General features: G+C 42.0%; 1 protein-coding gene across 1 annotated transcript; it reads left to right on the top strand.

The window, feature by feature from the left end:
- The first annotated feature begins 795 nt into the window (after nucleotides 1-795).
- DNAJB4 (DnaJ heat shock protein family (Hsp40) member B4) lies at nucleotides 796-6,214 on the top strand. Its single transcript, XM_085871106.1, has 3 exons — nucleotides 796-1,306; nucleotides 3,698-4,284; nucleotides 5,179-6,214. Exons 1-3 carry the CDS (start codon nucleotides 1,090-1,092, stop codon nucleotides 5,407-5,409), a joined length of 1,035 nt encoding a protein of 344 aa, XP_085727232.1. The 5' UTR covers nucleotides 796-1,089; the 3' UTR covers nucleotides 5,410-6,214.
- Nucleotides 6,215-17,968: the final 11,754 nt, after the last annotated feature.

The following is a 17,968-nucleotide window of genomic DNA, read 5'->3' as shown; positions in this document are numbered from 1 at the left end:
GGGAGAGAGGAGGGGCGAGAGGTGGGGAGCGAGGGAGGGCGAAAGAGAGGGGGCGTCACAATTCTTCTTCATTTGATATGATGTCACAATTGACGCTGGGGACCTGAGTATGTTTCCCAGGTGTTTCCCAAGTTACGGCCATTTATGATACGGTTGGTCCGATCTAATTGAAATAATGCCCCAATCCAGTCGTCGTTTACGCACAGATGGGCCCGTACTGGTTTTTATAACTTGGTCAAACATTATCACATTGTCTCATCCTTGACTTCTGAAACAATCTACATCGTCAAATACTGCTCGTGAACCATTGCCGTCTCCAGACTTGTGTGTGTACACACACACATATATATATATATATATATATATATATATATATATATATATATATATATATATATATATATATATATATATATATATATATATATATATATATATATATATACAGTATATTTTTGTATCGGTTCCCCTCATCGTGTCGAGTTGTGCGTTGTCCTCGCTTTCTGGAGTTCGTTCAACCCCGTCGAACTGCCTTGACACCAACAATAACACGTGTGTGGCAAATTAAAAGGAAGGAAACAAGTTTGGGGTTTTTTTTTTTTCACAAAAATATTTGACAAAGATTGCTTTTTAAAATCGGCGTTCACACGATAAAACAGAGCCAAAAGGTAAACGTCATACTTTTCCGAACGTATGACGTAGTTCCGCAGCAACCGGAAATGACGAAAGAGAACATTCTCGCGTTTGCTGGAACATGACGTCAGCGGCGCTTTATATATATAAGCGTCGGCGAAGTGGGTGGGGCGTACGGTTGGCCAAGTGCTCGCGAGTCGAGCTGGTTATATTATTTATTTATTTATTTATATTTTGGATTGGCTTGACGCGCGTGACGACGTCGCTGAGGGTTATCTTGCTGTGTCTCCGCGGTCTCGAGCGACGGTAATCGTTTGTTTATACTATTTGTCGCCCATCGTTCCGACAGTGTCTTCGGATGGGAAGCTTATTGATTTGATAGGGTCCTTTTTTTTTTTTAATTTGTTATTGTTCGTACGAATTCCTGCAAAAGACGAGGCAGAAAGGGGATCGGCGATGCCGTCGGGTAAAGATTATTACAGAATCCTCGGCATTTCGAAAGATGCCACCGATGAGGACATCAAGAAGGCGTACAGGAAGATGGCACTGAAATGGCACCCGGACAAGAACAAGTCTCCCGAGGCGAACGAACGGTTCAAAGAGATCGCCGAGGCCTACGAGGTGTTGAGTGATCCCCAAAAGCGCGAGACGTACAACAGTTTCGGAGAGGAAGGTGAGACCCGCGAACACCGCTGCCTTGTACCGTACGTATTTGATCGATGTCCCTGTTTATCCTCCCGCAGGTGATCGTTGTGCGCATGCGCGGATTGGCGCCTTTTACCCATCGATGGTCTTGTCCCATGTTGCCCGTGTCTATTTATGCACTCGCTGGTTGTAATGGGTTTTGTGTGTGTATGTGTGTCTGTCGCCCTCCCTTGTGACTTTCTTTGCACAGTGACGATGTGTGGAGTAATTTTGCTGTTGGTAGTAGTCCTCGTAGCTGTTGACAGGATTGTATGGGGATAGAGAGAGCCAGAGTTGGGTGGTATGGGCGTTGTTTGTATGCGCAAGGCTGTCCTGGTATGTCGAGACGTTTGGACAAGTGTCAACACGTCGTCTGTTACTCTAATCCCCACCCAACTGCCCTTTGCCCTTCCTATTGATTGGCTGGTTCGGATTTTGTTTTAACGTTTGTATACTACTCGTGGGTTGGACGGACGAATGGACACAGTTTGAAGACCTTGAAGCAGGTTTCCACTGAACCCCCCCCCTCACGTGTGGAGATTGCAGCTAACGACAGCAACTTGCATAAGCACAATGAGCTTATTGTTCCCTTCTTCTTTTTTTTTTGCACACATTAATCGATTGATTTATGACACTAGTCTGCATCGTTGCACATCATTCTATATATAGCAGTTTAACTGGAGTTCTTTGGATCAAACCTCACCTGTAGATAGGTTATAATATTGTAATTGGTTGGGCAACTCAAAGCATTCGAAATGGAGGGTTATGAGGGTGTTGGCAGGACCTGTACAAAATCATCCAAACATACTGAAGGTAATCTACATCTGTGCTGAGTGATGTCTTGTCAATAATGGATAGTGTGGTTTGTGTTGTATAATCTTCACCCTCAAACCCCCTTCCCTTCCCCCCTTCCCCCCTTCCCCCCTTCCTCCCTCTCTCCCATAAATTTAATAAAAAGATGAACAATATTTTCCCCCATTTACCTCACCTGGAACATAGTTACAGGCAGCTTGTGGGATGGCACGTCAGGCCGTCCGTCCACAAATGCTTTAAATTTCTCTGAAACTACACATAAGATTTCGATGAAACTTTTACCATGACGTTGATCACCCTTTATGTACCAAAGTTTGTTCATGGCATGAAAAAAAATCCAAATGTATTTACTTCCTTCTCCATTACATATTTTGTGGGTCCTCTATGCCTAGCCTACCAGGTGAGTGCCCAGGGGTATTTTTAAATTACTTTTAACACCTTTGTGATACCCTGAGCTTGCCACACTTTTTGTCATCCCCCTATTTCTCCCCCCAATGAAAGTCCATTAGCTTGATGGATTTATGAATGTATGTTGCACAGGCATGATGGGTCGAACGTCCTCGTACATCAAATTTCCTTGATGAACACATCGGCACTATAATCGTACATCTCTAGGGGGTTCAGAAAGCTGTCTGAACGATTTACAGTACTCGCATTTGCTGCTCGTCTATCCTTTTTTGAGCACCTCACAAAGTTGTATTTGAAACTGCAGGGACCAGGTGCTGTTTTCGTCACATACCTTGTCATTTAACAAAAACAATGAAAGTTGTTAAGTTTTCCAAGTTGGCTGTAACAATAATTTCCCATTTTTGTCATCTTAATCAGGTTGTATGTGAGCCTGACGTCATTTTTCAATGATTGCCTTTGGTTCATGCAAGGTGCGTGCGTGCGCGCGCGTGCGCGCGCATGTAACATCCAATAGCTGGTGAACGATGTCCATTGCATATCCATGTAAAAAAAAAAAATTGAAACCTTTGTTTCATCTCCCTTCAAAATGTTTGGAGTTGACCTTTTGTAGCCTTGAAGGTCAAAGTGCACTGCAGTTTAAAGCTGGAATGAACTGGTCTCTATTTTTGAACCACTTTTCCCAATCCCCACCTTTTAAAGTTACCAAGTGTTTTGGCCAAAATACAACTTAAGATTTAATGTAGTTCATTATTCCACAATTAAATAATTGCCCAACTTCCTCTCCCAAGTAGGTAAGTTGTTGGAACAAAAAAAAAAAAAATCCATAACCTGCAATAATACCTCTTTGTGCGGATATGTTTACATCTGTTTTGGTACATCGTCTTGCTTGGTTGTGGGGTGGATCGGTTGAATACCTGGCGGACATTACACTGTAAGCCATCTCAAAAGGAGACAATTTTTAGCACGTGTTCCTGCAGTTGACCTGCTTGATCGATGTGCCTTGTCTAGTCTCTAGAGTTGATGCATTATTTGCTTGTTGCATTTGATTGCACTCCGTGATATTGAACAAGTGCAACTTTGGCCTGTGCTGGTTGGCTTGAAGTTTCTGAATTTATGACAAGTTTTGTTTTGAACTCGACCATCTAATTGTTGTCTTCAGGCCTGAAAGGTGGTGTTGGTGGAAATGCTGGCCCTGGTGCAACAAGTTTCACCTTCCATGGTGATCCTCATGCGACATTTGCCTCCTTCTTTGGGGGTGTAGATCCCTTTGAGGTATTCTTCAGGCAATCGCAAGGTGGGATGGATGCCATGGACGTTGATGGCGATGAGCAATTTAGTGCTTTTGGCTTGGGAGGGATGGGTCGTGGGATGAACATGGGCATGAACATCGGAGGCCTCGGGATGGGCGGTGGTGGGCTGAGAAAACAACGGCAAGATCCACCCGTCGTTCATGACCTCAAGGTGTCACTGGAGGAAATCCTTGTGGGTTCAAGCAAAAAGATGAAAATTTCTCGGAAGAGGTTGAACCTGGATGGACGCTCGATTCGAAATGAGGAGAAGATCCTTACTGTGGACATTAAGAAAGGCTGGAAAGAAGGTACCAAGATAACCTTCCCCAAAGAAGGTGATGAGACTGGGAACAACGTCCCTGCAGATGTTGTATTTGTCCTCAAGGACAAACCACATCCACAGTTCAAGCGAGATGGAGCAAACCTTATCTACATTGCGAAGATAAGCCTCCGTGAGGTAGGTCCTGGTTTTCCTGCCTGGATATTTTGTTTAAATTTAACGGTGCATCTTCAACTTGACTTGAAGCAGTCTTTACATTTGTGGTGAATGTAGTGTTTTGCTTTCAGCTGATAGGATGACTTGGAGGAATGCATAACTCACCTCGAAGCTCTCTAGCCTGGGTTTGAATCTTGACCCAGCTATAAACTCTTATCCTGGTGTTTCACAGACAAGGTGATTCATCAGTTCGTGTGCCGTCCCTCGGGTGGATGTTGAACTGAGCGTCCCGTATGCCGGCGTTATTTGTGGATATTAAAGATCCTGCTGTCCTTCATGAAGAGTAGATGAGCAATCTCTGCCACTGTCCCAAAACTTCCAAAATTCCTGCCCCAACTTCATGTTCCCCCCCTTGGGACTGAAGTGCAAAAGGGTCAATCGAAAGGGAGGGGGGTGGGGTGAGATTGTTGCACACCTTAACTGGGCATGTGGATAAGTAGTAGCTTTTAGTTTGCTTTGGAAAATCTATCTGGTTACTGGACTCTGTGATGATGGTGGTTGAAGTGTTTGCTTTAAATTTGGGTAGTCGGTGGTTCGATCTTGTCCCAGGTAGTTATCGCAAAGACTTTGAATGTAGCACATTCTGCTTCCTTGCTTGACCTGACGCTCAGCATTTTGAAAGGAGAGAGCATGAACAAACAGCTGTTGGTTGGCAACCATTGTGCATGTTTGATGGGCCTCTTGGCCTCCTCCTACATCAAAGTTCCTTGTGATGGAAGCCAAATTATTTACCAAGTTCTTTTGTGGGGTGTTTGGATGAATCTTGGTTGGAATAACCCAATTTGCCAGGTGGTGGATCTTTGCGTGTTCGGTTTGGTAGCGTTGATTGCGGTCTGTTCTCTTCCTCTCCTGCAGGCACTCTGTGGCTGTTCCATCAGCGTTCCGACACTGGAGCACAAGGACGTGTCTATGGGCTTCACAGACGTCATAAAACCAAACACGACCCGCAGGATTCATGGAAAGGGCCTGCCCCATCCAAAGCACCCGACACAACGTGGTGACATCGTCGTGAATTTTGACATCCGTTTCCCAGATCGTCTTTCTCCTCATACTCGGGAAAAAATCCGCCAATACTTGCCATCTTGATGGACTGGATATTGGCGAGAAGACTATTCTGTGTGAAAATCGTTTTACAAGATCGACTAGTCCTCCACCCAGCAGGCTTTTTTTTTTTTTTTTTTTTTTTTTTTTTTTTTTTTTTGCGCCCTTTAAGGGACTTCCACCCTCAATTTCCTTTGTCAATGATCGGTATGTCGTGACATTTCCTGCTGTCCTGGCTTTTTTTTGCTTTGCGATGCCTGGGTTTCTAGATTTAGTTGAGCTTGATGGTGCCCAAATTTCCAATGGCATGAGATGTACCATGTGGGTCGATGGCGTGCTTTTGTTTCAGTCAGAGGGCATAGCCGGGTCTGCAAATGGTCAAAATGTGCTGCAAGTTTACATTCCGTTTGTGCCATTCGTGCTTTGCTGTTGGGAGTTTTTGCCATCTTTTTGAGGCTCTGGCTTGGAAACGATTGCAGTCGTGTTGAAGTGCACCGCATGTGCTGAATCTCTTGAAGGTGGTGTTTGGGGGTGGAGGATAGAAGTTCTTTAAGGGTGGATGGTTGTTAAATTGAGCGTAATCATTTTCCAGCAATAAGCAGAAGGAATCCACCTGATCCCCACCTTTTCCAAAATCTCATGGCCACATTTTTGTAGCAAGGGCTAGGTGAGGAATTTTAAGATGTTTGGTATTGGGCACAAGGCTTATAAGCAGGGTGGCAAATGCTGGTGCCATAAAAAAAATTGTGCTGCTTTGTATAGTATTGTATAGCTATGTATAAATTGCACAGTGGCTCGATGCCATGGAATTTTTTTTCCACGTCCCCATAATAAAGTGCATGTTTTGGTATTGTTTGCATTTGGAAACAACTATCTCCCTCTAACCCACCTCCAGCAATCTCTTGTCTGTCTGTCTGTGACCGCTGTTTCTCGACAACCACTGGTCTGATCTAATTGAAACTTGCCAGGTATATTGCTGGGGACCTGAGTATGTGGTTCCCAAGTTATGGCCATTTATTTACCAAACCAATGACAGGACACGTTGCTGCGTAGGCGTGGCCGATGGGGCAAGGGTGCCATTTAGTTACCAATGACAGGACACTGTTGGGGAAGATCCTCTGCCACGTTCCCCATTTTGGGTTACAACGTACGGACCTCCGGATAGTGATGACTTGCTGTATTCTAATTTTTCTTTCGTATGCGCATTTATAGATAAACACAATGCCCCAATCCAGTCATTTACGAGAGCGAAGGACCGGCCTGTGTGGTTGTTTGAAAGTTTTTTTTTTTTTTTTGTTTTTTTTTTTTTGCACGAACGGGCACGCGAGAGAAGGAACTGCCTGTTTGTTTCTGGCACACGGTTTGAATATTTTTTTTTTTTTTTTTTTTTTTTGCACATACGGGCACGCACTATTTTAAAGTTGCTGCAGTGTGGTTTTACAAGGGATCATTGACGTCATGTTTCACAGGTGTCGACCAGAAAAATCTGAGTACGGACTGAATTTGTCATGAAAAGTGTACTCTGATTCGGTGGTGTCAGGGTTAGAGCATCAACTCCGAGTCTGGAAGGTCGGTGCTTCAAACCTCATTAGTCCTGCCAAAGACTTTTAATCTAAAAAGTACGTGCTGCTTCGTTGACGCTCATGATTTAAAAAGAGAGTATGGACAAAACCCTGTGAAAGCAATGACAAACCAGCCTGCACATTTTGTGAAGTCATGTACATCTATAAGTCATGCGGTTGAAGCATAAGGTCTGTTGCTCAGCACAGGCAGTTCTTTTTTTTTTTTTATAATGCCTTTGGCACCCTTGGTGCAGATATGTTTCCGGATTTTCGTTTACGCGATAACTCAAGAAGCAAATTGTAGAATTTCATCAAACTTGGTAAAAAGGTAAAGTAAGACAGGGCAATTAAATTATTAGATTTTGGGCCAGATGTGTCAAAGGTCAAGGTCAAGGTCAAACAAATTTTACTGTTTATGCCCTAACTCAAATATTGGACAGAATTTCATCAAACGTCATGCAAAGGTAAAGTTAGACAGGACAATTAACTGATTAAAATTTTGGGCCAGATATGATAAAGGTCAAATATGTCAATACTCAAGTGTTTGTGCGGGAGAGCGGAGGCATACCTGTCGACTGCGCAGTCGAATTACTTTTTATTTTTTTTTATTTTTTTTTTCTTTCTCCCCCCCCAACTTCTCCAATCGCTCTCTCGCTCATGCATGTGCATTCACCCCTCATGTTAAGTTCCAGCAGCCAGTGACCATACCAACTAATTCCTTGCTTCTCTTGTCTTGTGGAACAACCTTCCAGCAGTTTTGTCACTTCCACCCAGGGCTTCAAGCAACCATTGCATCACCACCTTATCATTCCCAATTCTGTCCTATGATCTTTTCCTATTTTCCTAAATCAGCCATTGTGTATCAGTTATAACCTTGCTCTTCCATGAACCCCATTCCTGTAAATAAATTCTGTAGTTTTCCTTAATGTCAGACAAAATAATGTTGCTACCTTAATTATTCAGTATGATGATGGCAAATGCATTTTTCTCCACTGATTTCATTGGCATCTTGCATTGGGCAAAAATTTGCGACTGCTCATTTCATTGCTTATTCTCAAATACCTGTGCTGTCATTTCCTTATGGGAGCCTTCAGATTAGATATGGATATCATGTCCCACAGAATATGTATACATGTCTGGACATGACCCATGTTTGCACTCTAAATTAGGCACCCGTGTGATTTAAATGAGTTTAAGAATGATGTCTTATTAGACCAAAATGAGTTTGACATTACTGGATGATTGAGGGGGGAATGCTTCCCAGTACCACTTATTTCTATGGCACTGACAAAGGACCATCAGATGGACCAGAGACCTGGTTCACATCACCCTTCATGATACATATACCTTGTCACCCTTGGCCCAAGGAATTGCTTTTCAAGAGCACAATTTTCTCTCGAATGACCAGCAAAGACCAATGAACCATCAAATTCTGACCCAGAAAGTTCAGAATAGGCTTCATACCAGTGGTAAGAGGTCCATGCTCTTGTAAGAAATACATGTAACACTGTATATAACTGGAACATTAATCATTGACGTCATGTTTCACAGAGGTGTCTGTATCCTGCCTAGATTTAAATAATGGATGTGATCGTCTGGATTAGGTGGGGAGCAATTTACTAATTTTACCATTAAGCACCATGATCGGTTTTGTCGGTGTTGGCTGGTATTCAGGTTTGCTGGAAAAGTTATCTTATTAATTGGGAAGGGTGCTATGATTGGTGTCAGGTGAAGGGATGAGCTCATTAAGGTCGTTGTCATCCCTGGCCAAATATCAGGATCCCAACTTCGACATCTTTTTCGATGACAACACCATCCATGCTGTGCACATGCCAACTCGGCACTTCAGAACCACATCATCACTTGCATGGACTGGCCTGCAAGATCTTCAGACAAATCCGATTGACATTCTTGGAACATCATCAAATCCATGGTATTTGTGGGCATCCTCGTTTGTGCTCACCAAACCCACCCACATGGATTCAATCAACTGAAAATGGCTCAAACCGAAGAATGGTACAACATCTCATACCAAGACCTGGACCGTTAGATTTTGGTCGATGACGACACATACAAACTTGTCACACGTTATTAAAGGCATTTCTGCCAATACACTTTAACGTGATAATTTAGACTGACGTCGTCGCCAATTTATACACTCATTTCACACACCTACGTTATTTTCACATAACTTCGGTTTGGCTTCCACTGATGTCATATCTGTTTATGGAGTCCTCTTCAAGCATATTTTGAATATGTTTGAATGTACCAGAAAAATATACAAGCCTCTTTCTGTTGCTTCATTTATTATGAACAGTACATTTCCAAGTAATTCAGATGAAGTAGTAAATGCTGATACCATAGAACCTCATTCCCTGAATAAACTTGAAGGTGTGTTTGCAAGTGTCCAGTAACTGTTGAAATATTTTACTTGAAAATGTGGGATTAGCTCAAAGGGCATCTACTTATGATGTCTGCATGAGGACATTGGATGTTAAAACTGGTATGGATAGAATGAATAAGGTAGCAAGAGGAGGGGAGGGAGAAGATGCAGGGGAGGTGGTTGGTCATATACTGATTTATTTTTGACTGCAAAATTCCCCAGGGTATACAATATGCCTTAAAGGTGTTGGAGAAGAAAGCTTTGTTAAAAGCGATTCACATCGTCGAGATGATGAGGGCAAATGTTCAGCTGATGGCAAAACCGTAATTCTGATCGAAGGTCACTTCCACATCAAACCTTGTTCAATACATCAGACATTATTGATTGGTTTTGATCATCACGTCATTTGTTTCTTTCAATTGGAGTTTTATGATGAGACAATAATTAAAATATATGTTTAGTTTTAATCAAACGTTTGTTTTTTCATTAGAATACTTATTTTCAAGTGTATTTGAGCATTATTTGTCTATATTTGGAATAGTCTTTAGAATTTATGACAAAAACAAACACCCACAACAAACGTTCCCCTCGCTCTGCTCGGCCAAATTATATTTTTTCAGTGCAATGTTAATTTTTGCGCCCCTCCTCCCCCAACTTAAAATGATGGATCCGCACTTGGGTAAGATGTTCTCTGAACTCCCGAGTTTCCAACTGTTTTTCAACTTTCTTTTTAAAGATTGTCGATTGTTGTATAATTTGGGAGGCCTAATGAAACACATTATTAAGCTCCTTTTCTACAATCTACACTATTAAAAGCAGCACAATGAAGAAATAAATGGATGTTCCAAAGGTGTGTAGCAAGTACTGTAGTTATACACTTTAAGTACTTAAAACACTTTCTGATATTAAAGCAAATAAACATGTAGATTCTAGAATTGATCATGTAATTGCAGAAGGGCTGCTTCAGCGTTCAATCCATGTGCATTTCTGGCACGAGGGATGTGCAGAACACCTGATTGCAAGTTTCCATGTAAAATAATCGGCTTTGGCAATAATGGTTCAGCAGGTGCAAATCATGTGAAGGTGACACAAGACATTTCGAGTAAATTTGAAAGTCTTTCCCAGACAGAGCATGTGGATCATCCAAAAAACATACTGGTTACATTCCTTAACAATCTGTCACAATGTCTGTCAGAAAAGGAAAATTATCAAATAATTTGACACCAACATAAAACCAGGGTCTTCCATTAGCCATGTTGTAAAGATCTTTAACCCTTTGAACCATAGCGGTCGTTTTACCAGCCACTATTCACACCTCCATATACCTGAGCAGCCGGATATTCTCCAGGGAGCCCAGGGTGGGGTAGATGAAAGTCCAAGGAGCTCAGGGTTCAAAGGGTTAATGTGAAGAGAGGAACTGTTTATGACCTCAGAAGATATTCTATCAAGCCACTGGATCAACAAGAGATAGGCCAATAAGTGGACATCCCAGAATAACGGCTCACACTCAGGATTGATACATTTGTACAACTCATCCACCCAATCAGTTTCAAGCTGCCCATATTATTGGAAACATGCTCCCTGGACTTCACAGGATGTGTCAACACCATAACGAGGCATCTCCGTGATACAGGGATCTGTGCTCGTTGTGTGATTCAGCATCCAAGATTCGCACCGTGACACATCCAAGCATGCTGGCAGTGGTCAAATCAGCACATCTAATAGACAATGGGGGTATCTTCCATGACAAACCCAGGTTTCTACTTGAAAGGCATGATAGTCATGCATGCGTGCAGAAGACACAATGAGCGATATGCCTAAGTCTCTGTCCAGGAAGCCACAAATTTTGGATGTGGAAGTGTCAGGGTGTGGGGTGGTATTGCTGAAAGCATTCAAACCAACTTCATCTGATCCATGGCAAGTTGATGGCAGATCGATACTTTAATGAGATGTGTTGCCTACCCTTCAACAACATTGTCTGGGAGTCATATTTATGCACGATAATGCTCTTGCTCTTCAAACCATTCAAACAAGAAACGTTCTTGTTAATGTCATGACACCGTAGCCTGCCATCTCGCCGGATTTAAATCCAATTGAACGTCTCTGGGATATCATTGATCATCACACTTAAACCGTTGCAGAAGCAGATGCTCAATGAGCTGGAACTGAGATGGTCAATGCAATGATTGCTGCTGGAGGTCGACATACCCGGTATTGAGATTCATGGAGGGGTAGAAAAGATCATGAGTATGGATGTGGGTGACATGATGAGGTGAACACACATCTTGAAGTCTTGGAGGGGAGGATGAGATTGAATCGAATGAGGAAGTTGATTCCACAGGTGAGAGAAAAGAGAAACAAATGAGTGTAGATGAGCAATGAGTTTGAATAGATACAGTCATGGCCAAAAATATTGTGACGTCCACGGGACTTGAACAGTCCCGCCAACGTAGAATGAGCCGAAACGATGGAGGCGGTTTATTTTTTATAACCCAAAGATGGCGGTTTTAATCGCTCCACAGCAAACGGGACGAGGAAGGTGGCACGAGTCGCTTTTCACTGAGTTAATAATGTTTATTTCTCTAACCAGAAATAATAATAAGACTCGGCAAGAGGAGGGATCCGGGGCGTTTCCACAGGATGGTGGTGTGGGTTCGGGCGTGGGGAAAACACAAACAATTCCAATGGATATACAAATCTCAAACCCTCAAAGGCGCCAGACACACACACACACACACACACACACACACACACACACACACACACACACACACACACACACACACACACACACACACACACACACACACACCGTAGCTGGTCCTGGTGGTCAGGCTGGCCCGTGGTGTCGACGCAACAGTCCCTGGATTGGCGCCGGACGAGCTGGCGTTGCGCTCGTCAGGTGTCGACCTCCTGGTGTAGGCCCAAGACCGCTCACAGCCGCCAGGGAGCCAGTTCTGGCACCAAGATGCGAGCAGGAGAGGGAGGCAGGTCCGCCCGCCGTTCGGTCCCGTACTCCGAGCCAGCAGAACTCCAGAGTCAACCGAGGTGAGGCACGAGGCACAGCTAGGCCACGAGGCACGACGAATCGAGGAACGAACCAGCGCAACAAGAAAGCACGCTCCGAGACCAACAGCCTCGACAAGACACTTTCTTTTTATGACTCCTCTTCCACTTCTTTTCCCGAACAGAACCTTTTTATACTCGAGTCCTCGTCACTTCCAATCGAGCCCTTTTATTGGCCCTCCGCCGTCGCCTTCCGCCAATCATGATCAAGGGGTGGAGCCATCCGCAGAACTGTCCTGTTACGTCACGGCAAGCCTCCAGGGAATACTAAAAGGGTTTACGCAGACACACTTACCCAAACCCGTCTCCCTATCTAATTACGTGACAATTATCATTTCCCCCTTGAAGAAATGGACATGTACTAGACAACTTATCACCACTGAATTGCTACTTATTACATCGAGATCCTGGTACAACTCGAACAGCATGGCATACCAAATTAAACATCCTAATTACCCTTTGAATGCATACCCCCCCCCCCCCCAGACGTAACAATATTGTCACCCTTGCACTTTTTTCAAATAACTCATGTTTCTCTAAAAATAAGTTGAAATTGACAAAAGTATTTTGTCTTCACAATTCTTTATTTCACTGTTAATCCGACAAAACCTTTGTTTTTGATTCAGAACTTGATATATCCTTTTAAGTCAGAAAATATAAAGAAATGGCATTGACAAAATTATTGACACTCGACTTAATATTTGGTATCATGGCCTTTGGACAAAATAACTGCAGCCAAGCGCTTCCTATAGCCATGAATGACCTTCCTACACCTCTATACTGGCAGTTTGGCCCACTCATCTTGTGCAAACTGCTCCAGTTCTCCCAGATTTTAAGGGTGCCTTCTCCCAACTGCTGTTTTCAGATCTCCCCACAGGCATTCAATGGGATTTAGATCTGACTCGTTACTGGCAACTTCAGAACAGTCTAGCGTTTTGCCTTGAACCATTCCTGGGTGCTTTTGAAGTGTGTTTGGGGTCATTGTCCCGCTACAAGATGCATGACCTTCGACAGAGACCCAGCTTTCTGACACTGGGTTGAACATTGTGCTCCAAAATGCCTTGGTAATGTCCTGATTTCATGATGCCATGCACACAATCAAGGCATCCAGTGCCAGAGGCAGCACAGCAACCCCAACACATCATTGAACCTCCTTCCTCCATGTTTGACTGTTGGGAAGGTGTTCTTTTCTTTGAAGGCTTCATTTTGTTTTCTGTAAACATAGAGATGATGTGCTTTACCAAAGAGCTCCAATTTGGTCTCATGTGTCCACAGGACATTCTCCCAGAAGGATTTTGGCTTGTACAGGTGTGTTTTGGCAAACTCCGGTCGGGCTTTCTTATGTCTCTCTCTCAGCAGTGGAGTCCTCCTGGGTCTCCTACTATAGAACCCCCGTTCATTGAGTTGGCGACGGATGGTGCAAGTTGAAACTGTCGTACCTTGTGTCTGAAAGTCAGCTTGAATCTGTTTGGCAGTTGATCAAGGGGTGCTTTCTCCACCATTCGAACAATCCTTCGCTGCAATCTTCAATCAAGTTTTCTCTTGTGACCATGCCCAGGGAGGTTGGTGACATTGCCATGGGCCTTAAACTTCCTGATAACATTGCCTACGGTGGACACAGGAACATTAATGTCTCTGGAGATGGCTTGTAGCCTTGAGATTATCCATGCTTGACTACAATCTTGTGTCTGACCTCAGACAATTCTCTGGTTTTCTTTCTTTACTCCATGCTGATTGCAGTGCATAGTGACACAAAACAGTAGAATGACCCCTTTTCTCAATTCAAACTGGTTGAATGAGTGATTTTTATTTTGCAGGCACCTGCAACTCACCACAGGTGAGTTAAATTCCAAAGTAAAGGAGAATCACCTGCTTGGAATTTAATTATTTCCAACAACTTCTAAAAGGTGCCAATTATATTGGATTTCATTTTTTTTTTAGGATTTCTGTGTGGCATAAGCTACGATTTCGTGATTTTCTTCAGCTTTTTTGTTTTGTTCCACTGCAAACCAAAGAAATACATCTGTGGATCGCAAAATATTTTTTGATTTCAACAATTTTCTGGAAGAAGTGGTGTATTATTTGAAAAAAGTGCAAGGGTGCCAATATTTATGGCCATGAGTGTACATTATGGATGAATTGGAAAAATCCTTTAATTTGTGAGATTTGTTTTTACATTCCCTTTGCTCGATGGAGTGTACACTAAATATTCCAATGGTGTGATAAAACTCACAGCAATACCACAATTTAGATAAATAACGATTTAAATACAATATACAGGTCATTGAGAGGATTTTGATTATATTATACAACTTTGTGGACATTGGAAAAAGGGTCACTCTTGAGTATGTAGAAACACTCACAGATCAAGTACAATGTGTACAATGTACTATTTCACTCTGACACAAAACAATTGTACTTTACGTACCTTTACTAGTGGGGTATGCTTTTACATTGTAAGCAATAACGAGTGCTTCCCCATTGTCTCAGGTCAGTCACTTGCATTTATTTTTTTAATTTATTTATATTTTCATGAATATTAGTCAGTCACTCAATCAATCATTGAGTAGGCCTGGTGTTGGTTGAATGTGGTTGGTGGCTGACTTAAGGTGGCTGACTTAAGATATTTGGTTTCTTGAGTTCAAGCCCCTGTCAGACTATTGAATTAACACGAGGTAGGGTTGGCTCAGCCTGTCATCCTTCCGAGGTTGGCAAAATGAGTACCAGTGTGCTGGTAACGGGTGGCATTACATCAGTGGCACAGCTGTGCCCCCAGAAAATGATGAAGCTTGCAGCCACAGGCTGCATATGAATAAACAAATAAATTAGTTAGTGAGTCAATCAGTGAGTGGCTAAAATGAGCTTTATATTTCTACATTGCTTTATGATTTGTATTGTAGCTTTTAACCCATGCATTGAAGAGCACAGCAGAGTACAAGTGACTGTTGAAACAAACAGCACTCTAAAACTTCCTGTCTCATGACCTACATTCACCTTATTTATTGGAGCAGACTCCATGCTGGTGCATTTCACAACTATGGCACATGTACTGAATGTCTGGAAAACTATTTGATTCATCTGGGTTAATTAAATGTGATTCATGGCTCCAGCTTGGCTGTCACTGCTGGAGAAGTATTTCTCCACCTGCTGCAGTTTTGCTTTCAAATAATTGGATGCTTATGAGATAACAACAGCAGCAAACTGACAACATCCAAATTATTGCTGTTCAATGACCTTGTCAACTTGTAGAGCCAAACTATGTGGCCTCTTAGTTAACATTGGGATTTATCTTACTATTAATTTACAATTGGTCACTGGCTTTGTCACCAATACAACTCTTAATAAAAGACCTGTGGCATCAAAAAGCTACATATATCGAACAAACAGTTTCAGATGGAGCACATTGCCACCACTAGAGCATTTAAATTGCATCAGATGTGGCAATAAATGTGAATTTGTGCTCCCAGCTTGCTGGCTTGATGACAGAAGACACCATTTGTATTTTTGCCTCCTTCATCCGCACCCTGTTTAGAATCATGTGTGGGCACTGACGGGCAACTTGCTATTTCATCTTAATGTACATTTAGTCAATAGATGGGAAGAGGGGCGGGGGGGGGGGTGGTGGAGGTAAGTGTTCGTCACAACTTTATCCCAATCCCCCATAACTTCTTGATGTTCACCTGTTTTGATTCTATTGATGTATTTTTGCAGAAAGCAAAGTGCTTTTTATTTTAGTGTCCAATTTTGTAGTTGTATGTCCATCTGACCACAAAGTACAACAAGAAAAAGAGCAATCTGAGATTGAAAACCCTTCCCAGGACTTCTTTCGAGTGATGTATTTTTTAGGTTTTCAGGTAAATCCAATATGCCTGCCAAACCATGTGACCTTTGATGTCACATGTGTGACTTCTTTGTTCCTCATGGATAGGCAGTAATATGTGTAAAGTTTGGCCTCGATATTTTAAGCCATTTCAGAGAAGATTTTTGAAGGTTAACAAAATATATATATATATATATATATATATATATATATATATATATATATATATATATATATATATATATATATATATATATATATATATATATATAGATATAAGCTGCCAAATCACGTGACCAATGACATCATCAAACATTTTTTGTGGACCATTTTATCCCTAGATGACCCTCAAAATGTTTATACTGATCGGATGTAGCATTCTACATATGCAATTATGATGTCATAATGAAGGCAAGCACCTATGATGTCATAAAAAAATACCACACTCATTCTCCATGAGGAGTGCTTGCTATGTGCCACTTGTGCACCCATGGCTTGGGGAACACTTGCGTGAAGTTTCCCCTCAATTTGTCCAACCATTCTGCAGAAGAATTTTAAAGGTTTTAGGGTAAATCCAAGATGGCTGCCAAACCATGTGACCAATGACATCGTATGTGGGAACCTTTTGTTCCTCATGAACAGGCAGTCATACATGTAAAGTTTCACCTCGATATGTTCAGTCACTTCAGAGAAGATTTTCAAAGGTTAAAAAAAAAATATATATATATATATATATATATATATATATATATATATATATATATATATACATATATGGCTGCCGAATCATGTGACCGATAACAATATGATTTTTTTTTCTGTGGAGCATTTTATCCCTAGATGACCCTCAAAAAAATTCTTACTGACCAGATGTGGCGTTCTACATATGCAACTATGACGTCATAACGAGGGAACCTATGACGTCATGAAAAAAATCACACTCATTCCCCATGAGCACTTGCTTTGTGCCAAGTTTCAAATTTTTCTTTGGTGCGGTTTCAGATATGGAGGTCCAAAGTTTTTCAATTTTTCCAATATGGCTGCCACACCACGTGACTTATGACATCATAATTATCATTAAAACATTCTACATGAGTAGTCTCACTAATGGTGAAAATTTCGTCTCAATCCGACAAGCGGTTGCAGAGTGAAACACAAAAGTTCTGTGCGGCCAAACAAAAGACAAGCCAAGACAGACAGACAAACAGAGCCAAATGCAATTCCCTCTCTGAATCCTTCGATGAGGGTAATAAAGTACCATAAGTAAGTAGAAAAGGGCTTTAATTGTTGGACAGATAAATAATATAGTATTCCGAACAAGTGAGTAAACATGTTATTCAGTCGGAGTGTTGCTAAAACTGAAAAAAAAAATTTTTTTTAAGTATTTGTTGTAATAGAAATTAAGAATGGTCTACACACAAGACCCGATTGAAATACTGTAAAAAGAATATGAATCATCCGGTTTCCAGTTTGGCTATAGTCAACCACACGTTGCTTTTACATGCCTTTCTCACTATTTGAGGATTAAGCTTCTTGTTTGTTCATCTGTGAGGAGGTAAGGGCAAGAACCCATGAGCAGGTTTTGATGTCATCCCAGTCTGTCATTCATCGTGCAGTTGAAGAGAAACCTGTGTTAACATGAAATTGACCCCATGTGGGCACGTCGACATCTGTAGATCTGTGGTTTTCCGAACCAAGCGGATCAAAAGGGGAGCAGTGCTTGAAGCAGACTCTTAAACTGGAGGAAATAACATCAAATATTGATCTTCTTTT

Source organism: Eptatretus burgeri, chromosome 2 (genome assembly GCF_056783735.1).
Source record: "Eptatretus burgeri isolate ZD-2024b chromosome 2, Ebu_testis_v1, whole genome shotgun sequence".
In the NCBI taxonomy this organism is placed as follows: domain Eukaryota; kingdom Metazoa; phylum Chordata; class Myxini; order Myxiniformes; family Myxinidae; genus Eptatretus; species Eptatretus burgeri.
Note: the sequence above shows the minus strand (reverse complement) of the source record. Positions and strands in the feature narration are given on the sequence as shown.